This window comes from Zingiber officinale, chromosome 2B (genome assembly GCF_018446385.1).
Source record: "Zingiber officinale cultivar Zhangliang chromosome 2B, Zo_v1.1, whole genome shotgun sequence".
Classification (NCBI taxonomy): Eukaryota; Viridiplantae; Streptophyta; class Magnoliopsida; order Zingiberales; family Zingiberaceae; genus Zingiber; species Zingiber officinale.
In genome coordinates this window covers 13,242,912-13,268,618 of record NC_055989.1, presented here as the reverse complement: position 1 = coordinate 13,268,618, position 25,707 = coordinate 13,242,912, and the positions used below count along the sequence as shown (strand labels likewise).

Sequence of the window (25,707 nt, the reverse complement as noted above, 5' to 3'; positions counted from 1 at the left end):
CCTACTCTTATCATGGCTTCTCCTGTTTCTATGTCTAGTTCATGTCTAGCTTGATAATCTCTTTTAACAGAGACTATCCATTGTTCTAGATAAGTATCATAAAGTTGCGGATCATCGCATTCTCCAATATTTAACAAGACCGAATTCTTGCCAAAGTAAGTAATTTCAGGTGGTCTTCTTTTTCCTATTGTTCTTAATAAAGGATTATTATTAGTATATGGGGTAATCTTTGTTCTTGGGGGATGTCCTTCCCCATAATCCATAGTTCTCATAGAACTTTCAGGGTATCTTACTTGTAGCGGTTGTGGTCTGAAGTTACTAGTGCTACTAGATTCGGCTGGATTCATTAGATTTACTGTTGAGAAGTAATCTTGTTTTTTAGCAATTATGTTATGCTCTTCGTCGAAATATAACATCCAGTCAGGCTCTAATTTATGGTGTAAAAGGTCAAAAGTTTCTAATTCTTTTAAATCTTCTTTAGTGAAATAATTGGCTATTTCAAATGGAATGTAAACATATTCATTTAGATCGTCATAAAATAAATAATTACTTTCCGTATTATTGTTTATAGGAGTGTCAAGTATGCTATATTCAATGTTCATTAAATTCATGTTAGTTTGAGTTTCTTCATTATCTTCTTCCTGTGATGTTGAAGGTTTATAATTATGAAATCTTACTATAGAGCTTCCATGTCTATCTTTATAAATAATGGATTCTGTTGGTTGTAAGGTTTGTGGTTTATTGTTTAATTCTAAATTAAGAGTCCAATCCAATCCTGCAAGTAATGTTGATGAGAAGTCCTTAGGTTTGTGGAAATAAATGCCTTTTGTCGTAAGGGTTTCAATAACACTAGTAATTTGAACTTTAAAACTATTGTTAATATTTGTCATAGTTTTCCCTAGAAAGATTATGTCTATTTGAATATTATGTCTTTGAAAGTCTCCATACCCTCTGGCTTGTACTGAAATTTTAATATGTTCTATAAAGTCTGGGATTGTCATATTGAAGTTTGGACAGAAATAGGTAATTCCTAAATTGCTATTCATATCTACTTCAATGAGTCCAATAATTGCCTTATCATTGTCAGAAAATCTTGAGTCATAAAGGACTAAAAATACTTTAGCTCCTATACTTTTTCTAGTAAGTCCTCTTAGTCCAAATCCTATTAATCCTAGATGTATGTAGTGATGTTTTCTTTGTAAAAGTGTTCTTGCCGATTCTTCTGTCATGAGTGTAAATCTTTCTTCACCTCCATCTGGTAGATGAAGTGGTTGTGTTCTGTGATGTCTATAAAGTGATGTCGAGAAGGACAATAGTCCTTGATTATATATTCTTTTGGGGTTTAAGGTATTTAATTGTTCGTTAGAAAAAGTGTCTAAATTTTGTTCTATGTCTATAAGTTCTTCTAATTGATAAGTGGCAATATTTGTTGAGGACCTTCTGGGTATTATGGATAAGTTTTTATTTGGTTGTCTTAAAGTTTGTGATAAACCAGAAAAACTTTCATTTTGTTTCTTTGTTTGTAGATCCATTTGAAATGATATCTTGAGTCTTATAAGTAAGAAATTTATAAGTAGTAGGTTGTTGTCGGATAACTGTTTTTCCTAAAGACAATTTACTAAGGTCTTTGTTAATACTTTCAAGAGTTTCTTTTAGATTACTTGTGTGAGTATCTTTATAGATATGATTTTCTAGAGTAAGTAGTTGAGTTTCTAATACCGTAAGCCGATAATGTAAAGAAGTAAGTAGTGCTAGTATGGTGTTATTTTGTTGTACTAGTACTTGGTCGCCTTGATTTACTAGTGAGACGTTACTGTAACCAGTTTCTTTACTTTTAGCAAATTGTTGGGAAAACTCAATAGCTTCTTCGTAATGAGTGTTTCTAAATTGTAGTTTGTTCATAAATTATAGGGTCCTAAAGGGTCTTGAGGCTCTGATACCAATTTTTTTTTTAAACAGAAATAAAGTAGATTAACAGTAAATAATAACAGAAGTAGATTAACAGTAAACAAAAATAACTTGACATATATATATATATATATATATATATATCAATTATGTATTTATATTTATCATTCTCCACACACACACACACACATATATATATATATATATATATATATATATATATATATATATATATATATATATATATATATATATATATATATATATATATATATATAAAATTTTGATATCCTGCGCACCTGTACAGTGTGCGACTGTACGCCGCAAAGGATATCACTCGTTTTATTTTTTTTAATTTTTGAATTTAAAAAATAAATAAAATATTTTTTTAAAATTTTATTTCTAAGGTTCAGATTTTGAGTTATAGTTTTTAAGTTATTTTTTTTAGATTTTATCTGTAGGATTTAATCTTCCCAATTAGGTTATAGCTTATAGTGTTTGGTTTAAAAAAAAAATTAAAATAAAATAAATTTAAGTATTTATTGAGTATTGTAATAGGTTGAGAGGATATATTAATATATTAGAAATTTATATAAGAAAATATTTATTTTTTAATTAATTTTTTAAATTTAAAATATTAAAAAAAAAATCGATTGATATCCTGCACGTGCACAGTCACGCACTAATCCACTCTCTCTCTCTATATATATAGGACTAGTTCTAAGCAGTGTTGAGAAAATCGGACCGGACCGATCGGTCAGACCGGTTGAACCGCGAACCGGCTCTTGATCCGGTCCGGTTCACCATTAAAGCCAAAAAAAATTAAAAAAATCGGTCAAAATTGTTTAAAATTGATCAAAACCGCTCGAAATCGTAGGTTTAATCAGGATTCAAGCATAATTTTTAATTATTGAAGTATGATATATATATATATATAACAGTTGAATTACCCGTTCGACCGGATCAAAATTTTAAAAATTTTGATCCGGTCATCACACCGATTTAATGGCTGATTCGATTTTCAAAACATTGATTCTGGAAATGTGATGTTCCACGTGTTTTTAGATGGAAAAGAAAAAAACCAATGGTGATTATCTAGTTCGGTATTTTTTTACCGTCCGTCTCAAATTAAAATAATAATAATAATAATATAAAATAATAAATAAATAAGAGGGTGGGCGCGGAAGCGCTGCTTGGCACGGAACGAGCATAAAATAATTTATATTTATCACGCTTTTAGTCCTTTTTAATATGTTTTTTTTTAAGTTTCATATTATTTAGAATTTTAAATTTATTTGAGATGGGAAAAACATAAAATGCACGAAAGCAATTAAGGATGGCCACCGGATCCATCTCCGACGACGCCATTAATGGGTAGCAGCGAATTAATGCTTCCTCAATCTCAAGATGGGAGGGTCAGCGAAGGGCCCGTGCAACCAAGAATCAGCGATCCGATGGTAGGTCGCTTCCGTAGCGTGCCACCCATCCCAATCGATGGCGGCGGACGGCTCTGGGCAGGCGCTCGATCCGGGCTGGCCGCACAGGGCACGCACGTCGAAGTGGTAAGGCCCCTCTCCGCCGCAGCAAGCGTTCAGCTTCGGCCGGTAGCTAAATCCTATTCGATCCAGTCAGATCGACAGTCATGTTTCACGTCGAAATTAATTAATTAAGCAGGAATCAACGGATCCATGCTCACCGAAAGCTTCCGGGTCCTTGGCGAATTCGATGATGGGCGTGTAGAAGTCCGCGTAGCCAATCCTCGCGTGGGGGTGCTCCTTCCTCAGCTCCTCCACCGCGCGCCGGAGCAGTCGGTTGTGGTACCTGATCAAGTCGTTGGCCCTCCTCAAGCATCCCGTGCCCGGCTCCAACTCTTCCGCCCTGGTGCCGTTCAGCAGCGTGAGGATGCTGGCGAAGCAACCGGACGGCGGGTTCCCCGGCACCACCAGATTCACAGCCCCGAGCTCGATCAATTTCTGCGCAGGTTAATTAAAACGTCAGCGGCTATTGAATTTTGTCGTCGCGTTCTTGATGATATATCGATCGTCACCTCCGTGGCGTTCTTGATGGCCTCGACGACGGTGGGGACGTAGGCCGTCACCTGCTGCTCGGTCTGCATGTTGAACGCCCACGGGCCCAGGTAGTCGTTTCCGCCGATCTCTCCGACCATGAACAGAGATTTTCTCCAGTACTTCTTGCACCCTGCGATTGGATATGTAAATTACACTTTAATCGATCAAGATCTGGTCTGTGAATTAATCAGTTCGCTAGCTAGCTAGCTGCAATTGGTCGATCGATGATGACCTCTAGTGGTGTTGCAGAGCGAAGGAATGAGCCGTTGGAACCACTCGAGCTGGACGCTCAGCGACAAGTTAGTCCCGAGTCCGACGCCTCTCTCCTGGAAGAAGGACACGTCGAGAGCGGTGGCGCTGCTGACGGCGAAGCTTGCGCCCTTCGAAAAGCTCTGGTCGTCGCCCGACAGAAATGGCGGAAGCAGAGGAAGTCCGAATGCCTCAGCTGCATTATTTTTTTCCCCTTTTTGTTTGTTTAATTACGTACGGACGTTGATTCAAGGGAAGAGATCGTGGTGGGATTAATTACCGATGAAGTCGACGATGATGCGGCCGTCGGAGAGGCGGCCGGTGGGGTGGCCGAAGAAGGTGATGCCGTAGGGAGGATGGCCCATGTTCGGGGAGGAATCGGCGTTGGCGATGAGGAAGTTGCCGGTGTCGGAGAGGGAGTCACCGAATTGGAATATGGCATCGAAACCGTTGTGGTTAGCGTAGGAGGGATCGAAACAGGAGAAGATGATGAGGAAGAGGAAGGAGATCTTGCAGACGGAAGGATTCATGGCGGCTAAAGAAAGTCGATATGTTTACTGAAGGATTGACATTTTACTTGTACCCTAAAATTGTGAATATAGTAACGATTGCAGGTTGGATCCGTTGACCGGATTGAATTAATTAATGTGATGTATGAGGTGTCAAATCGTGTGAAAGTCACAGACTGATTTGATTGTGCTGCGAGGAAGATCATGGGGTCGTTCTCTACGGTTGACTTTTGGGTTTCAATAATTTTCCAAGCAACCTTTGACGATCATCAAGAAACAATTCATGAAAACTCCGTCTATTTGGAATATTAAAAGGTATATAGCTGACGCCAAATTTTAATAGAAATATTTTAGGGAAGAAATTGAATGACATTAACTCTGAAAATCATGCTATAATATCAATTAAATAAATATTTAAATAGTCTCAAAATAAAGGAATAAAAATTATTCAGAATTTTAAAAAAAATTCAAATAATATTTTTTTTTAGTTTAAGATAGTGTCTTACAGTGACACAGTGCATAAATATGGAATCCGATAAAGTCAGACAGTCAAAAGTTAAGGGGACATGACAGTCAGAAGTCAAGGGGACGTCGTAGTCAGCAATATGGAGCGCGCTGATTGACCGGGCCTACATCACGATCCGGGCATCGCGAAAGAGATCTAGGCGCCCGGAGCACTTCTATAAAAGAAGGCCTCCACTAGAGCTTCAGATAATAACTACCTCCTACGACTTCTCTATTGCGCTATGCTCCTGCGACGCGACGATACTTCTCCGACAACCTGCAACTCAAGTTCTTTTTATTATTGTCGGTATTTTCTTTTTAATAGTTCCTATACTTACTATTGTAATCCTGTTTGCAAACTATTAGTAATTGCCCAACGAAAACACTCGACGAGTGCGGGCCATGGAGTAGGAGTTGACGAAGACTCCGAATCAAGTAAAACTGATTTGTGTTAGCGTTATGATTTTTATTTTCCGCTGCATACTCGCTTCAAATTTTTATTAACGACTTCTACGATCCAACAAAAACAGCATGAGGATTTCCCTCAAGCCTTCTATCAAGAGCCCTACCCGGATTATTACAACAAGGGGCTGACCTGTTATAATAAGAAAGAGCAGCCACATGCCTCCATGCTCGAGAGCTCTTCGCCTAGGGATTCAAAGAAGGGAAAAGTCATAGTCCTCCGGGAGGAGCCCAAGGAGGTGCCTGAGGAGCAAGTGCCATTCTCTCTAAGGGTACTCGAGGAAAAACTACCGAAGGGGTACAAGCCCCCGGCTATTGGAGAATATGATAGTAGCAAGGACCCAGAGGATCATCTCCGAAAGTTTCAGAATGCTGCTCTGCTACACCAATACAGCGACGACATCAAGTGCTGAGTGTTCTTAAACACTCTGTCCGGCTCGACACAAAAATGGTTCGATGGACTACCGAACGGGTTCATCACTTGCTTTCAAGACTTCAAGACCGTTTTCCTGCGTCATTTTGCTAGTAGAAGAAAGTATCAGAAGGCAGCCCACTGTCTCCTTGCCCTCAAACAGGGGTCTGCGGAATCCTTGAGAAGTTATATCAAACGCTTCAACCAGGTAGTCAACCAGGTAGCCTAGGACGTACCATCTGCTACCTCAGAGATATTGATGAACGCATTCTCCCACAGTTTGGTGGAGGGGGAGTAGTTCTTATGGGCGCTCATCCGGGAGCTAGTAAGGAACTTTGATGAGATGCTGGGCAGGGCCATCAGCTACATCAACGTAAAAGAAACCTAGGCGACTCGGCGAAAAGCAGACAAGACGCCTGCTCCTGCCGACAAGCCAGAGAAAAGGCCGCCCCAACTTCCATCTCAGCCCTTTCCCCTCTCCAAGGATTCCCGACCAAGATTCCCGCCAGGTCTGGACTCCAGGATGGCTCAACGAGTAGAAGCTGTCCAAGCCCCAAGACCGGGTCAGTGGGGGCCTCATTATTGTACTTACCATAGGTCCCACACCTATGCCACTGGGGATTGCGTCTAGTTCGCTGGTGATTCTCGGCGCACAGCCGAATTGGGCCTGCCTCCACTTGAGATCTCGCCCAATATTCAGAGGCTGCTAGCTAGCCAACCTACTACAGCAGGTCAGTTAGGTAAATCTCTGCTCGAAAATATAGGTCAGGGAAGCCAACAGCCAGGCCGGGGCAAGGAGTCGGGGGAATCCTTGGAGGAGGAGAATAGGAAAAATATGGCCATCCGAGAGATTGACATAATCTCCGGAGCGCCCACTGATAGAGATTCCGCTAGGGCTCGGAAATCTCATGAACGTCGCTTGGAGATACATGGTCAGTTAGGTAAATCTCTACTCGAAAATATAGTAAGGGAAGCCAACAACCAGGCCGGGTCAAGGCGTCGGGGGAATCCTTGGAGGAGGAGAATAGGAAAAATATGGCCATCCGAGAGATTGACATGATCTCCGGAGCGCCCACTGATAGAGATTCCGCTAGGACTCGGAAATCTCATGAACGTCGCTTGGAGATACATGTTGTGGGATGCAGTCGGGAGCAAGCTGTCGGGCTCCTAATCAGTTTTAGGCCGCAAGACCTGGAAGGATCGGAGCTCCCGCATGATGATGTCCTAATAATCAAAGCCGTCATAGCTAACAATCGCGTGGCCAGAGTTTTCATGGATACCGGAAGCTCTGTTAACGTGTTGCCAAGAATGCGTTCGAGGGCATGCAAATTGATGCCAGTGAGCTCCAACCAGTAACCACTTCATTGTATGGGTTCACTAGCAATTAGGTAAGACCAATGGGCCAAATTAAGCTAGTCATATCTTTGGGTAGTGAGCCCCTAGTGAGGACGCGGAGAAGCACTTTCATCGTAGTAGATTCATCATCCTCTTATAACGTCATCATGGGAAGACTAGCACTGCATGAATTCCAGGCGACAGTCTCTACCTTCCATCAGAAGATTAAATTTCCTATGGAAGACCAGGTCCGGGAAGTCAGAGGCGAGCAACTAGTCTCTCGCAGGTATTATATCTGTAGGATCGAAAAGCGCTAGAGGGGGGGGGGGTGAATAAGGCTCATGGCTAATTCGTTCGTTTCGAAAAACTTAAAGTAAATCCACAGCGGAAAAGTAAAGACACAGAAGCAATGCTAATACTTTTGGTTACTTGGTTCAAGCCTGTATCGACTCCTACTCCAAGGCCTCTGAACGTCGATCACTTTCATTATGCAATCCATTATCAATTCGGAAATTACAACTATAAAATAGAAGTACAATGATTTATATTTTAAGTGTAACAATAAAAGTATACCAACAACTTTTTAGATCTGAATGGTCGTGCTTTTGATAATCAGAATCGAGTCGCTCGGTAGCCGGAGTCATGTTACTAAGTAGCAGGTTCATCTTGTAAAGCAGTGCACAGTAGAACGATCGCAATTTGAAGTTGTTGTTAAGCATCAATTCGTGACTTGCTTATATAGGGTCGTTGAAGGCGCCTTCAATGCTCCTTGGAAGGCGCCTTCAGCGAATTCTTATCCCTCAAATCTCGATCATCGATAAGCTCCACTGCGGTCGCTAATTATCCACCTATAGGCACCTTCAAGCTCCATGGAAGGCGCCTTCCATCAGTTGCCCAAGGCGCCTTCAAGTCCTTTGAAGGCGCTTTCACTCGCTGCCGCGCGGATCCTTCGACCAGAATGCTCAAGGCGCCTTGAGCATTGTTCATCTGAGACAAAAATACCCAATTCGCTTCCTGCAGAATACGTTAGTCCAAGAAACCAACTATACCCTACAAAATAAAGTTAGGATGAGTATACCTCTTCGCAACAAGCCTCGCTTTAAAGGTTTCCACCTTCTCGTCTGTTCCTCTTTTCCTTTTGTAGACACATTTACATCCAATGGCTTTTGCACCATTTGGTGGTTCTACAAGCTCCCAGACTTGTTTAGAATGCATAGATTCTATTTCAGAGTTCATTGCACTTTGCCAAGATGTTGCATATTTATTTTGGAGTGCTTCATCATATGTCCAGGTATCAGTTTCATGTTCACCAGGGATCAAGTCCGAAAGCTCTCCCAAAAATATAAATCTTTCAGGTTGCTTAACAACCCTCCCACTATGACGAGACACTACTTGTAATTGTGCATCATTTGTGACACGTGTTGCAGTTACTTGTGGTATCTCATCTTGTACCGTGGTCCGTTGGTAGTAAATAGAAGTGTCCTCTCTTATTTCTCAAGAACAATTTTACTCATGGGCTTGTGGTTTATTACATAGTCCTCTTCTAAAAATCGGACATTGGTACTAACAATGACCTTCCGATCTTTAGAACTATAAAACAAATCACTTTTCGTTCCTCTAGGATACCCACGAACAAGCGAAATTCTGTATGTGATTTCAACTTATCAGCGTCTCCCTTCAACACATGTGCTGGACTACCCCAAATTTGAATGTGTTTCAAACTAGGCTTACACCCATTCCATAATTCTGTAGGAGTAGAGAGTACTGACTTAGAAGGTACCAAGTTCAAAATGTACGCCGTCGTTTCGAGAGCATATCCTCAAAATAAATTTGATAATTCTGAATAACTCATCAATGATCTAACCATTTCCATAAGAGTCATATTCCTTTGTTCCGCCACACCATTCTATTGGGGTGTACCAAGTGCAGGCAATTGGAATTGAATCCCGACCTCTGATAAGTAATTCCTAAACTCTCCTAAGAGGTACTCTCCACCGCGATCAGACCATAGTGTCTTGATACTTTTACCATGACATTTCTTCACATTAACCTTGTACTCTTTGAACTTATCAAAGCACTCAGACTTGCGGCGCATCAAGTAAATGTACTCATATCTAGAATAGTCATCTATAAAAGAGACAAAATATTCGAAACTACCTCTTACCTGGATAGTCATAGGCCCACATAAATCAGAATGAACTAATTCCAACACTTCGTTGGCTCTATACCGCTTTACCTTAAAAGGCCTCTTGATCATTTTTCCTTCCAAGCAAGACTCACAGGTCGGAAAGTTTTCCACTACTATCGGCTATTAACCTTTGAATCCTACTCAAGTTAATATGACCCAACTTTAGATGCCAAAGATATGTTTGATTCATTTCCGAAGGTTGCTTTCTCTTATTAGAATTAGAAGATGTGTTATTAATTTCCATTTATTGCATCGTGGGAGTTATTGAATTAAAAGTATACAAATTGCCAACCAACACACCATAACAGATAACCACCCTATTTTTCTTGACAACCACTTTGTCATCAAAAGAAACAGAATATTCATCCATAAATAATTTAGAAACTAAAATCAAGTTCTTTCTAAAACATGGTACGTAAAGATAATTTTTCAAAATCAAAGTTTTATTCCTATCAAAATTTAAATAAACATCTCCCATTGCAACAGCCGCCACTCTCATAGTATTACCCATGTAGACGGTGATCTCCTATTCATGTAGTCGTTTAGTTTCCTGGAACTCCTACAATGAATTGCAGACATGATCAGTAACTCCCGTATCTACACACCAGGTACTGGTAGATAACACCGCTAAACATGTTTCAACAACCAATGAATAAGATATACCTTTATTGTTCTCCTTTTTGCGAGGACAGCCCGTCTTCCAATGCCCAGACTGCTTGCATGTGAAGCACTTGCCCTTCAGCTTCTTCACACCTGCCTGCGGCCCAGTCCCTTGAGGTCAAATCATTTTCTTTACCGAACCAACTTGTTTCTTCTTCTTCTTTCCGCCTTTCGGCTCAGAGGCAGAAACGTTTACAGCAATATAAACTTGAGAACTTTAACGAAATAGCTCTTCTGCCGCTTGAAGTTCTGTCAGAAGTTCCGCCAACGAATAAACTCTTTTGTTCATGTTGTAGTTCAGGCGGAACTGCTCAAAACTCTTGGGTATCGTTTGGAGAATGATATCGACCTGGGTTTCCCCATGGATTTTAGCTCTAAGGACTTCCATCTCATTCAAATGAGCCATCATCTTGAGGATATGATCCCTTACGGGTGTCTCCTCAGTCATGGTGGTCGTCATTAAATTTCTCATGGCCTCCTGCCTGACAGTCCGATTCTGGTGTTCGAAGAGTTCCTTGAGATTGAACATTATGTCTAGGGGTGACAATTCAGTTCGGGTTGGCAGGTTTGCGGGTTGTCAAACAATAACCTAAACCCGACCTGATTATTAATTTGGGTTAAACTATTCAACTTGAACCTGATCTGTTTATTTGCACTTGACCCGAACCCGACCCGTTCGACCTGAATTTGATAAATAAATTTTATATATTAAATTAAAAATTATATTTATCTACATAAATTGAAAAATAAAAATCCATATCATAAAACTGCTGATATCTTCTTCATAATCTAACTAGATTTCTAAATTTAATGTCTGACAATATTTAACCAAATCTTTGCATTTCTTCAAGTTAAGCCATTAACTAATAATATAGCAGAAAACTTGATGATAAAAAAAATATAATTTCGCAAACCATGGATTGATACCTAATTTTGATAGCTCTAAGAGTTTTCGTCTGTTTTTGTGTAAGCTTGCATGATCATAACTGTTATCTTCTTTTTTGTTGTTGTTGATGATAAGTTAATTAAAGTCATCTAAATTCTAACACATAATTCATGTTGATTAAACTTGAAAACACACAATAGACTATCTAATGGATCCTATTAATGTAAAGAGCAGATGACTTAGAAGAAAGTCCTAATGTAATCATATTATCAACACAAGCAAAGTCATGATCATTAGAAAACCCATTGACATGGTAGAAACAAACACATGTATCTCCAATAGATCCAAATCCAATTTCATTTTGCTTAAAGAAGATACATCTATGATTACATGAACATAGACAAAAGGTGATGATGATATAACCAACTAGACAATAATAATGAAAACATCTAAAACCAAGAGGGAGTTACCTAAATTGTCAAAATCATCTCACACGGGCTCTTGTAGATCAGTGGAAGTTAAAAAAGACAAGCAAATTTGCAACAAATTAGATATAATTTACATTCACAACTCCATAGACAAGCAAAGTACCAAGAAAACTTTAGTTCTTTAGAAACATGAGTGGATGGATTGGCCAAAACAAAATCTATTTTAAACTTCATTCTCGAAGAACAAGCTCACCAGTCACCACCTCAGAACAAGCTCACTAGTCACCACCTCTTTTCTTATGAACTTAGCTTCAGCCTTCAAACAGAGAGAAGGAAAGAATCATTATATGTTTCAAGTTGGACCTGGAAGAACCTCCAAGAATGATCAGTCTAAAGGAAAGGAAAACTAAAAAAATATTTTAGATATTTTGATTTTTGAGTAGAAGAGGATAAACAATTCAACATTAAACCTTTGAACAAAATGTACTCCTCCATCCATTGTGGCAATTCAAAGTAGAAAAGTTAATTATCCAAATAGAACAACATTACAACATCAAATTCTAGACCAAAAAAATCAGAAATGGGGATGAATTGTGATGATACCTTTCTCGTTCGGTGGCCACGACGATATCTAGGGCTTATCTTGGACGTCGCCACGTCGTGGCTTCGACATTGATGGTCGTCGCGTCGGATCGTCAACGTTAAGGGCGTCGAGGCATCTGGGGGTCAACGTTTAGAACTCTAGGGTTGTCGTGTTGGGGACTCATGGCTAGGTCGTCGCGGAGTTGGAGCATCGGCCATCGGGGAGTGGAGAGCTCTGAAGAAGGGTGAAGAACTGAAGAAGAATCAAAATTGGAAGATGAAAATTGAAAGATTCTCGCGTCGTTGGAGTTCGGCTGTTGCGTCGCTGTTAGAGTGTATACTAAAAGCCTAGCTTTTGGTATAAATATTTATCTAGAAATAAGAATCACATTGGTCAAATGTCTACATATATGATAAATGTAGTTGTTCAATTAATTTATATTGTAGATAACATGGTGTGTGGTGTCACACACAGAGGATCATGTTATCAGTATCTTATAAATTATAAACAGTAGCTCACGACCATAATGGAAAGGAACAAATCATTGGAAGGTCGTAGTGTAATTAGATATTAGTTTATCTTAACTATATAATTACACTAGTACACTTAGAGTGTATTGAGTAGGACCATTAGAGGTCGTTTCTTTTATACTGATTTTATAAAGAAACAAAGACCTCGGTTATTATGGAAGTGTGTGCTCTTAATCCAGATATAATAACAAACACATATATTTGATATTTATTTCTTTAATTTATCAATGGGTGAGATTTAGTTCGATGAATCAATAAGCCCGATAAGTTGGGAAATGGTATCACTTATAGTGTGTATTGTTGATTATAGAAGGAAACTGTGTCCTAGAGATACTAGGTTGATAATGTCCTCAAGAGGAGCTCATAAGGATTGTCATGTTAAACCCTGCAAGTGGACTTAGTTCGACATGACGATAAGGTTGAGTGGTACTACTCTTGGAGCTAGATATTAATTAAGTGAGTTGTCAGTAACTTACTTAATTAGTGGACATTTGTTATCTTAAACACAGGGAGACTAACACACTCATAATAAGAAGGAGCCCAAAATGTAATTTGGGATTGGTGCGGTAGTTCAATAATAGTTCTTTAGTGGAATGAATTATTATTGATGAAATTAAGTTGTGTGTTGGGGGCGAACACGGGATGCTTAATTTCATCGGGAGACCAAAACCAATTCCTCCTCTCGGTCCCTATCGTAGCCTCTAGTATATAGAGATTTATACCCACCGCATACCCACCTTCTTACCCATCCAATGGGGCGGGCCAAGCTAGCTTGGAACCCAAGCTAGGGCCGGCCAAGATCAAGTGGATGAGTCAGGTGGCCGGCCAAAGCTTGGGTCCCAAGCTTAGGTGGCCGGCTACTAGAATATTAAAAGGATTTTTATTAAAATTATTTCTTATGTGGATATCATGATTTTAAAGAGAGTTTAAAATTAAAAATTTCCTTTATAACTTTCTACAAAAGATTAAGAGAAGAGATTAATCTCTTTCCTTATTTGTAGATTAAAAGGATGGTTTTAATTTTGGTAAAACATTCCTTATTTGTAAATCATCTACATGTTTAAAAGAGAGTTTAAAATTTGAAATCTTTCCTTATTTGTTGATTAAAGGAGGATTTTAAATTTTAAGAAAACTTTCCTTTTAACCATGTTCATGATTTAAAAGAAAGTTTAAAATTAATAATTCTCTTTTATTAGTTTCTACAAAGATTGAGAAAAGATTTGATATCTTTCCTTATTTGTAGATTAAAAGAGATTTTAATTTTTAGAGATAACTTTCTTTTTATCCACATGTTTAAAAGAAAGATTTTAATTTATTAATTTTCCTTTTTATAAACCAATCATGAAGGGATTAAATTATTGGAGAAATTTTATAAATTTCTGGAGACAAATTAGGAAGTTTTAATTAATTAAAACTCTCCTTGTTTATAGCTTGATGGTGGTCGGCCATGCAAATTGAGAAAAGGAAAATTGTTTTAATTAAATAAATTTTTCCTTTTCATGGTAAAAGAATTAAGGAAGTTTTAATTAAATTTCCTTATTTGCCAAGACCAAGGATTATAAAAGAGGGGTAGAGAAGGCTTCGTGGAGAACAACCTCTATTATTTCTCTCCCTCTTTTCCTTGGTGTTGTGGTCGCCAACCTCTTCCTCTCTTCCTCTTGGTGGTGGCCGAACCTTCTCTATTGGCTTGGAGCTCTTGTGGTGGCCGGATACTACTTGGAGAAGAAGAAGAAGAAGGAGAGAAAGCTTGTATCCCTTGGAGCTTGGTTGGTGTTTTGTTCTTCATCCTTGGTGAAGCTTCTTTGTGTTGGCCGAACCTAGTTAGGAGGAGAAGAAGGTGCTTGGTGGTTTCTCATCTCGGAAGATCGTTGCCCACACAACGTCCGAGGTTAGAAGAGGAATACGGTAGAAGATCAAGAGGTCTTTCTAAAAGGTATAACTAGTAATTTTTCTTTCCGCATCATGCTAGTTATTTATGGAAATAATACCAAATACAAGAGGCTTACGATTCTAGTATTTCGAATATGTTTTTTCGAAGTTGTGTTCTTTTGTTTTATTTTTCCTTGTGATTTGATTGTTCTTTTCGGTTAACCTAAAGTTATTTTAGGAAATTAAATATTAGATTTCTATAAAAGGTTTTGTCTAGTCGGTGGTGGTTGCTCCCATATCCAAGAAGGCCATGTGCCTCGCCACGTCAGTACTGGGAACCAATTATGGAAATTAATATTTAATGGAATTAATAACTTAAGGTGATTTGGGTCGAACGTGTTAAGTTCCGCAGGAGATCCAAGTCAAAACCTAAAAGAACAAATAGATTAAGTTTTGGATCAAACGTGTTAAGTTCCGCATCCAAAATTTAATTTAAAAGAACACATGGTAGCTAGGAAAAGGTTCGACCTTTGTACAAAATTTTTGTACAGTGGAACCTCTAGGTTTTCCGAGTAGCAACCAACAATTGGTATCAGAGCTAGGGTTTTGCCTCTGTGTATTTGGTATTAGTTTAATTATGCACATGTCATACATAATTTAGGCAGGATAATAGTAGGATGTGCTAACTTTGTGGATGCAGGATCCAACTATTATGGCTTATAGTTATTATGTGTGTGATTGGACCCTTGGACATGTCAAGGGCATTTTATTGTGTGTGCATGATTGTATTATAAAATACAGCAGGAGCTGTATTTAGTTTTATTAGGATTTTATTTTTGATCTAGATACATGTACATTCCTTTTATGGAATATAGGATCAAAATGTAAAATTCTATTTATGTCATGGATCGAATCTTGCAAAGCGTGGAACCTTCGAAGGACCAGAGGCGCAGTGGAACTAGAAGCAAGACGGCTAGACCCGGTGGCGGTGGCCAAATATGGCAGCACTTGGGATGACAACACACGGAGGATAACTAGAGATAAAAGCCATAATAGTTGAAAATTAGATTTTCTATTTATTGCTTTTATATTGTCGGTGCATGTTGGTTTACATATTTAGTAGGCTAGCATAGTTAAAATTCCTCATTTATAAATAACTAAGTGGGAGAGGATTTTAAGTAAATCCCATGGTCTCCATTCTGGTTTGTAAGTGATGCAAACAAGCTTGCTTGGCTCGAGTGCCTTCCTCCATAACGGATGAGCTTGTTTGTGGGTCACTAGAATGACTTTCATTTTGGATGACTATAGGAAGTTAATTAAGAGCGTGTGATCTTCCCAACGGAAGGGGCATAATCTTATTAATGGACTTAGTGTCAAGTAATGATATACACTTAGACACATTTAATAGTATCCTCTCCAACGGAGTCACTACTATCACTTGTGTGACCAAAGGGAAACCAACTATTGATTTGTCATAAAACTAGATTGGCAATATAATAAAATTAATAAACCTCTCTTACAAATGTTTGAATTTGTATACGTCCACACTAACATGACATACAAGATTCATGGTGTTTGAGGTAATTTTATTTGTCAAAAAGTTATATTGACAAGATAGTCAATGGGTAAAACCCTCCTCTTACAAATGATGAATTTGTATACGTCCACACTAACGTGGCATGCAAAATTCACGGTGTTTGAGGTGTTGGTAAATTTAAATAATATTGTTTGAGGAATCAATGTTATTTTAAATTCAAAGAGTTTTGACCAAATATTTGATCAAAGATAGATCAACTATTAATTTTATTCGTCATAAAGTAAAGTTGACGAGATAATAAAATTAATGAATAAAATCTCCTCTTCGATTTTGTATACACAAAATTCATGGAGATTTTAAGGAGTTGATCTTGACCAAATATTTTTGAGATTCTTAGGATGTTTGTCAATCCCTAGTAGTCATACTATAGAAAAGACTTAGTAGTCCCAATTGTAATGATTGGAAATAGGACTTGGACATTAAGGTAGACTGTCTTCTTAGAACTAAGAACAATTTAGGTGTATTTAATTCATTAGTTGAAACATGTCTAGTGGTGTTATCTACCAGAACCTGGAGTGTAGATACAAGATGCCATTAATCATGTCTGCAATTCAGGGTTCCAGGAAACCCGACAACTAAATGAAAGGTAAATCACCGTCCACATGGGCACTACTGTAAAAGTGGTAGCTGTTGCAGTGGGAGATGTTTATCCTTTGATAAGAATAAAATATGGATTTTAAGTAATTGTCTTTACGTACCAAGTTTAGAAAGAACCTGATTTCAGTTTCTAAACTATTATAGATATTGTGTCTATTTTGATAACAAAGTTGTTATCAAGAAAAATAGGGAAGTTATCTATTCTGGTATGATGGTTGACAATTTATAATCCAATAACTCCCACGATGCAACAAATGGAAATTAGTAACACATCTTCTAATTTTAAGAGAAAGCAACCTTCGGAAATGAACCAATTATATCATTGGCATCTAAAGCTAGGTTATACTTGAGTAGGATTCATTGGTAGCTGATGAACTTTTGGGTTCATTGGTAGTGGAAATCTTTCCAACCTACGAGTCTTACTTGGAAGGAAAATAACCAAGAAGCTTTTAAGTCCAAGGGGTATGGAGTCAAAGATATGTTGAAAACGGTTCATTCTGATTTGTGTGATCCTATGACTATCCAGACAAGAGGTAGTATTGAATATTTTGTCTATTTTATAGACAACTATTCAAGATACAAATAAATTTACTTAATATACCGCAAGACTAAGTACTTTGATTAGTTCAAAGAGTACAAGGTTGATGCGGAGAAATGTTAAAGTAAAAAGTCACTATGGAAGATCGTAGTGGCAAGTACCTCTTGAGAGATTTTAGGAGTTGCTTATCAGAAGTTGGATTTCAATCCCAACTAACTGCATCTGGTACACCCCAACAGAATGGTGTAGTAGAAAGAAGGTAAAAGACTCTTATGGAATAATTAGAAAGATGATGAGTTATTCAGAAAATTACCAAATTTGTTTTAAGGATAAACTCTGAAAACGAAAGTGAACATAGTACCTTCCAAGTTAGAACTCTCTACTCATATAGAATTGCTGAATAGGTGAAAACCTATTTTGAAGCATATTCGGATTCGGGTAATCCAGCACATATGTTAAAGAGAGACAATAATAAGTTGGATAGGAGTTCACTTGTTTGTAAGTTATCCTAGATAAACAAAAGTAGGTTTATAGTCTTAAAAATTAGAAGGTCATTGTTAGCATCAATGACTGATTTTTAGAAAAGGATTATATAATGAACCACGTGCTCATAAGTAAATTTGTTCTTAAGGAAATAATAAAGGACATGTCTAACCTAGTACCAACTGTACAAGATGAGATACCACAAGAAAACTGCAACACGTATCACAAATGATATACAATTGTAGAAAGTGCCTTGTCGTAGTGGGAGGGTTGTTAGGCAACCTAAATAGGTTCATGTTTTGGGAGAGTTTTTGGACTCGATCCCTGAAGGACATAAACCTGATCTCCGGACATATGACGAAGCACTCCAAGATAAATATGCAGCATCTTGGCAAAGAGTAATGAATAATAGAATTAGAATATATGTATTCTAATAAAATCTGGAAGCTTGTAGTGGTGTAAAAGCCTTTGGGTGTAAAAAGTCTATAATAGGAAAAGAGGGATAGACAGGAAGGTAGAAACCTTCAAAGCAAAGCTTGATGAAAAAGGAAACTTTTTTCACTGGTAGCCATGCTTAAGTCTATCCGGATTCTTTTATCTATTTGGCAAGTGGATGTCAAGACAGCATTCCTTAATGGAAGTCTTGAAGAAAGCATCCATATAAAGCAACCAGAAGGGTTCATTGCAAAGGGCTAAGAGCATCTTGTGTAAAGCTTAATCAGTCTATGGACTGAAGCAAAGCTTCAAGGTCTTGGAACATCCGGTTTATCAAAGTAATTCAGACCTATGGATTTATTTAGTAACCGGATAAGTCTTGTGTATACAAAAGGTGTGATGGAAGCGTGGTGGTATTTCTTGTACTATACGTAGATAACATTTTTGGTAGTTGGAAACAATATCAAAATGTTGTCAGAAGTAAGGGTATGGTTGTCCAAACAATTTGATATAAAGGACTTGGGAGAATGTATATATTCTTGAGATCAAAGTAATAAGGGATCGCAAGAAAAGAATATTTTACTTATCCCAAGCTTCATACATCGGAAAAATCCTTGCTCGTTTTAAAGCATGCAAAACTCCAAGAAAGGTTTCTTACCTTTTTAGGATGAAGTAACTTTATCTAAAGATATGTCTCTGTAGACATTAAAGGAGATAAAGGAAATAAAGGCAGTTCTTTATGCTTCGGCTGTCGGAAGCCTAATGAATGTTATGCACGAGATAAGAAATCTATTTTGCCAAGGGCATAGTTGGCAGATATCAAAGTAACTCTGGACAAGGACAGTGGACTGCAGTAAAGCATATATTGTAGTACCTTAGATGCACTAGAGATTATATGCTAGCTTACAAGGCAGTTCTTGTGGGTTGCATGGATTTTGACTTCCAATCGGATAGGGACAATAATAAGTCAACCTCGGGGTTTTGTGTTTACTTTAGGAGGTAAAGTCATAACTATGGAAGAGTGATAAGCATAGGTATTTTTCTGGACTTCACCATAGAAGCTTAGTATATGGCAAGCCTCTGAGGTAGCTATAAAAGCTGAATGACTCAATAACCTCAAGATAGACTTAGATATGATTTCTGGTTTGTCCAAAGATTATTACAATTTATTGTAATAATGATGGTGCAATAGCAAACTTGAAAAACCATAAGTCTATAAGGCAAGTAAACACAATAGAGCGCAAGTACCACCCAATACGAGAAATCGTATAAACGAGGAAAAGTTGTTGCTGCCTAGAATGCATCAGATGATGACCTATAGATCTTTTCACTAAGGTCCTTAAGGCGAGAGCTTTTGATGGACATGTTGAAGGGTTGGGAATCAGATGTATGGCAGCAGATATGACACCTTAGTCTTTTAGTATAAGTGGGAGATTGTTAGAGTGTATACTAAAAGCCTAGCTTTTGGTATAAATATTTATCTAGAAATAAGAATCACATTGGTCAAATGTCTACATATATGATAAATGTAGTTGTTCAATTAATTTATATTGTAGATAACATGGTGTGTGGTGTCACACACAGAGGATCATGTTATCAGTATCTTATAAATTATAAACAGTAGCTCACGACCATAATGGAAAGGAACAAATCATTGGAAGGTCGTAATGTAATTAGATATTAGTTTATCTTAACTATATAATTACACTAGTACACTTAGAGTGTATTGAGTAGGACCATTAGAGGTCGTTTCTTTTATACTGATTTTATAAAGAAACAAAGACCTCGGTTATTATGGAAGTGTGTGCTCTTAATCCAGATATAATAACAAACACATATATTTGATATTTATTTCTTTAATTTATCAATGGGTGAGATTTAGTTCGATGAATCAATAAGCCCGATAAGTTGGGAAATGGTATCACTTATAGTGTGTGTTGTTGATTATAGAAGGAAACTGTGTCCTAGAGATACTAGGTTGATAATGTCCTCAAGAGGAGCTCATAAGGATTGTCATGTTAAACCCTGCAGGTGGACTTAGTCCGACATTACGATAAGGTTGAGTGGTACTACTCTTGGAGCTAGATATTAATTAAGTGAGTTGTCAGTAACTTACTTAATTAGTGGACATTTGTTATCTTAAACACAGGGAGACTAACACACTCATAATAAGAAGGAGCCCAAAATGTAATTTGGGATTGGTGCGGTAGTTCAATAATAGTTCTTTAGTGGAATGAATTATTATTGATGAAATTAAGTTGTGTGTTGGGGGCGAACACGGGATGCTTAATTTCATCGGGAGACCAAAACCAATTCCTCCTCTCGGTCCCTATCGTAGCCTCTAGTATATAGAGATTTATACCCACCGCATACCCACCTTCTTACCCATCCAATGGGGCCGGCTAAGCTAGCTTGGAACCCAAGCTAGGGCCGGCCAAGACCAAGTGGATGAGTCATGTAGGTGGCCGGCCAAAGCTTGGGTCCCAAGCTTAGGTGGCCGGCTACTAGAATATTAAAAGGATTTTTATTAAAATTATTTCTTATGTGGATATCATGATTTTAAAAGAGAGTTTAAAAATTAAAAATTTCCTTTTATAACTTTCTACAAAAGATTAAGAGAAGAGATTAATCTCTTTCCTTATTTGTAGATTAAAAGGATGGTTTTAATTTTTGGTAAAAACATTCCTTATTTGTAAATCATCTACATGTTTAAAAAGAGAGTTTAAAATTTGAAATCTTTCCTTATTTGTTGATTAAAGGAGGATTTTAAATTTTAAGAAAACTTTCCTTTTTAACCATGTTCATGATTTAAAAGAAAGTTTAAAAATTAATAATTCTCTTTTATTAGTTTCTACAAAAGATTGAGAAAAGATTTGATATCTTTCCTTATTTGTAGATTAAAAGAGATTTTAATTTTTAGAGATAACTTTCTTTTTATCCACATGTTTAAAAGAAAGATTTTAATTTATTAATTTTCCTTTTTATAAACCAATCATGAAGGGATTAAATTATTGGAGAAATTTTATAAATTTCTGGAGACAAATTAGGAAGTTTTAATTAATTAAAACTCTCCTTGTTTATAGCTTGATGGTGGCCGGCCATGCAAATTGAGAAAAGGAAAATTGTTTTTAATTAAATAAATTTTTCCTTTTCATGGTAAAAGAATTAAGGAAGTTTTTAATTAAATTTCCTTATTTGCCAAGACCAAGGATTATAAAAGAGGGGGTAGAGAAGGCTTCGTGGAGAACAACCTCTATTATTTCTCTCCCTCTTTTCCTTGGTGTTGTGGCCGGCCAACCTCTCTTCCTCTCTTCCTCTTGGTGGTGGCCGAACCTTCTCTATTGGCTTGGAGCTCTTGTGGTGGCCGGATACTACTTGGAGAAGAAGAAGAAGAAGGAGAGAAAGCTTGTATCCCTTGGAGCTTGGTTGGTGTTTTGTTCTTCGTCCTTGGTGAAGCTTCTTTGTGTTGGCCGAACCTAGCTAGGAGGAGAAGAAGGTGCTTGGTGGTTTCTCATCTCGGAAGATCGTTGCCCACACAACGTCCGAGGTTAGAAGAGGAATACGGTAGAAGATCAAGAGGTCTTTCTAAAAGGTATAACTAGTAATTTTTCTTTCCGCATCATGCTAGTTATTTATGGAAATAATACCAAATACAAGAGGCTTACGATTCTAGTATTTCAAATATGTTTTCTAAGTTGTGTTCTTTTGTTTTATTTTTCCTTGTGATTTGATTGTTCTTTTCGGTTAACCTAAAGTTATTTTAGGAAATTAAATATTAGATTTCTATAAAAGGTTTTGTCTAGTCGGTGGTGGTTGCTCCCATATCCAAGAAGGCCATGTGCCTCGCCACGTCAGTACTGGGAACCAATTATGGAAATTAATATTTAATGGAATTAATAACTTAAGGTGATTTGGGTCGAACGTGTTAAGTTCCGCAGGAGATCCAAGTCAAAACCTAAAAGAACAAATAGATTAAGTTTTGGATCAAACGTGTTAAGTTCCGCAGGCGATCCAAAATTTAATTTAAAAGAACACATGGTAGCTAGGAAAAGGTTCAGACCTTTGTACAAAATTTTTGTACAGTGGAACCTCTAGGCTTTCCGAGTAGCAACCAACAGTCGCAGCGTCGGTCGCTGAAGAAGAATAGAAGATGCGTCGGGAGTCTCGGGACGGGTAGGGTACTAGGGTTTTTACTTCTTAACTTTTTTATTTTTTTATTTGTAATTTTAGTTTGAACTTTAAATTTATAATTATTTATAAATTATAAATGGGTTCGCGGGTTGTAATTGAGTCATTTCAGGTTGACCCGAACCCGACCTATTTATTAATTGGGTCAATTGGGTCGACCCGATTTCGACCCGAACCCGAAACTACCGGACCCTAACTTGATTTTTTAGTATTCGGTTCGGGCCATGTTTTCATGTCGGGTCAAAAATTGCCTCCCCTAATTATGTCATAGGCAGTGGGTAGGGCATGATGCTGATGTTGCAGCACATTTGACATAGAAGCCAAAATATAACATCGCACCATCTCATCGGCCTTGACCCATTTCCTATGTCTCTCTATCTCCTCTTCATTAGAATCCTTATCTGGCATGCTAGGATAGATCTCAAGAAGTATGAACTTGTATCTTTCAGCAGTTAAGACAATGTCCAAGTTTCGTTTCCAATCAATATAATTTGGACCAGTAAGTTTGTTTTCTTTTAAAATAACAACAAGAGGATTGAAAGTCATTTTGAAATCCTAAGAATCACAAAATAAAATATTTGGTCAAAACTTTATAATTTAAAATAATATTGATTCCTCAAATAATATAATTTAAATTCACCAACACCTCAAAACACCGTGAATTTCGTATGCCACGATAGTGTGGACGTATACTAATTCAAACATTTCTAAGAAGAGGTTTTACCCATCAATTTTATTATCTAGTCAACCTAGCTTTATGATAAATAAAATTAATAGCTTGTTCATCTTCGGTCACACAAATAATAGCAGTGACTCCGATGGGGAGGATACTATTAAATGTGCCTAAGTGTATACCATTACTTGATACTTAGTCCATTAATTAGGATTGTGCCCCTTCAGATGGAGAAGATCACACATACCTAAATAATTTCATATAATCATCCATAGAGGAAGTTTGATCTAGTGATCCGCAAACAAACTCATCTGATATGGAGGAAGACACTTAAAGCCAACGCGCAAATTTGAATGCATCACTTACAAACCAGTAATGAAGACCGTAGAATTTATTTAAATAATCTCTCTCCCACTTAGTTATTTAAATTGAGGAATTTTAACATGCACACACATCACAACACATAAAACAACATATAAAGGCAATAAATATGAAAATAAAATTTTCAACTATTATGGCATCATCCATCTCTATCCTCCAATATACTGCCAATGGATCAAGCCATCGCGTCTATCTTGCTTCCTTCTTCGCCGCACCTCCAGTCCTCAAAGTAGCACTATGCATAGCAAGGATACAAGATGTAAAAAAAATAAATAAAATTTTACATTTATCGATTCTATATTCAACAAAGAAATTTACATGTAATATAAATCGAACAGAATGAAAAATAATACAACAACCAGCCGTATTTAATATATTATTACAATCATGCACAACACAAAACACCTCGACATGCCCGAGGGTTCAAATCATACACAAACATACAAAGCCATAATAGTTGGACCTAGGATGCCTGCAACCACAGAGTTAATCTTTCTTGCACATCCTACTATTATCCTGCCTAAACTTATATACGAGCAGTGCATAATTTAACCAAAAACCAATCACACAAAGTCAGAAAACTCGCTCTGATACCACATAAAGGTACTGGAATTCCGTTCTGTTTAAATTTCCCTGTACAAAAATTATACAAGTATAGAACTTTTCCTAGCAACTCGCATGTTCGATCAGACATGTGTTTGATCAATCAAGCAAGTTCTAGGCGGATCAAAGCACACCTTGATCGAAGTACAAGATCGCTGCCCTCTTGTGTTGGTATCCAAGATCAATACAAAGAAAACTAAACTAATTACGTAGCGGAATTAAAGAACTAGTTGTACCTTTTCTTTGTAGCTAAAGACCTCTTGATCTTCTGCTGTATTCCTCTCCTTTTCTTGGACGTCTTGTGGGTGACGATCTACCAAGATAACAAACACTCTTCCCTTCGTTGTTTCCAAATCTCCGACCACTAAGAGAAGCTTTAGGATAAGGCACCTTCTACTCTTCTTCTTCTTTTCCAAGCCGATGGCCACCAAGGAGAAGAAGAGGCGCCAACCACCAAGGAGAAGAAGAGGTGGTGCCGACCCTAGGAGGAGAAGAAGGTGTCGCCGGCCTTAGGTGGAGGAGGTGGTGCCGCCGACCCTAGGAGGAGAAGAAGGTGGCGCCGACCCTAGGTGGAGGAGGTGGTACCGCCGGCCCTAGGAGGAGGAGGTGGTGCCGCTGGCCCTAGGAGGAGAAGAAGGTGACGCCGGCCCTAGGTGGAGGAGGTGGTGGCATCGACCCTAGGAGGAGGAGGTGGCGCCGGCCCTAGGAGGAGGAGGTGGTGCCGGCCCTAGGAGAGGAGGTGGCGCCGAAAACCAAAATTAACAACTCATGGATGGGTGGATGCGAGACTTTATATAGAGGCTACAACAGGGATCTAGAGGAGGAATTGGTTTAGGCCTCCTGATGGGCTTGAGCTTCCTGTGTTCAGCCCGAACACCCAACTCAAGTCCATCAATAATAACTCATACCACTAAAGGGTTATTATTGAACTACCGCACCAATCTCATATTACAATATGAGCTCCTTCTTTTCATGAGTGCATTAATCTCCCTGTGTTTAAGATATCATATATCCGTTAATTAATTGAGTTACTGACAACCCAATTAATTAACATCTGATTCCAAGAGTAGTACCACTCAACTTTATTATCATGTCGGACTAAGTCCACCTGTAGGGTTTACATGATGATCCTTATGAGCTTCTCAAGGGAACATCATCAGCCTAAATAATTAGGACACAGATTCCTTCTATAATCAACAACACACCATATAAACAGTACTATTTCCCAACTCATTGGGCCTATTGATTTAATGAATAAATCTCATCCATTGATAAGTTAAAGAAATAAATACTAAGTATACGTGCTTGTTATTATATAGGGATTAAGAGGACACACATCCATAATAACAGAGGTTCTGTTCTTTTATGTAGTTAGTACAAATCGAACAACCTCAAACGGTCCTGCTCAATACACACATAGTGTACTAGTGTAATTTTATAGTCAAGATAGACTAATATCAAATTACACTACAACCGTTCCAATGGTTTATCCCAATCCATCTTGGTTGTGAGCTACTATTTATAATTTATAAGGAATTGATAACATGATCTTCTATGTGGTATCACACACCATGTTATCTACAATATAAATTAAATGGACAACTGCATTAACATATATAT

The 25,707-nt window shown here is 37.8% G+C and overlaps 1 protein-coding gene across 1 annotated transcript; it reads right to left on the bottom strand.

Moving 5' to 3' along the window:
• Nucleotides 1-3,163: 3,163 nt before the first annotated feature.
• LOC122048995 (GDSL esterase/lipase At5g45910-like) lies at nucleotides 3,164-4,801 on the bottom strand. The gene is made up of 5 exons (XM_042610499.1): nucleotides 4,507-4,801; nucleotides 4,210-4,422; nucleotides 3,956-4,107; nucleotides 3,605-3,881; nucleotides 3,164-3,523 (listed from the first exon to the last, which is right to left on the bottom strand). The coding sequence occupies exons 1-5, from the start codon at nucleotides 4,754-4,756 to the stop codon at nucleotides 3,294-3,296; spliced, it is 1,122 nt and encodes a 373-aa protein (XP_042466433.1). The 5' UTR covers nucleotides 4,757-4,801; the 3' UTR covers nucleotides 3,164-3,293.
• Nucleotides 4,802-25,707: the final 20,906 nt, after the last annotated feature.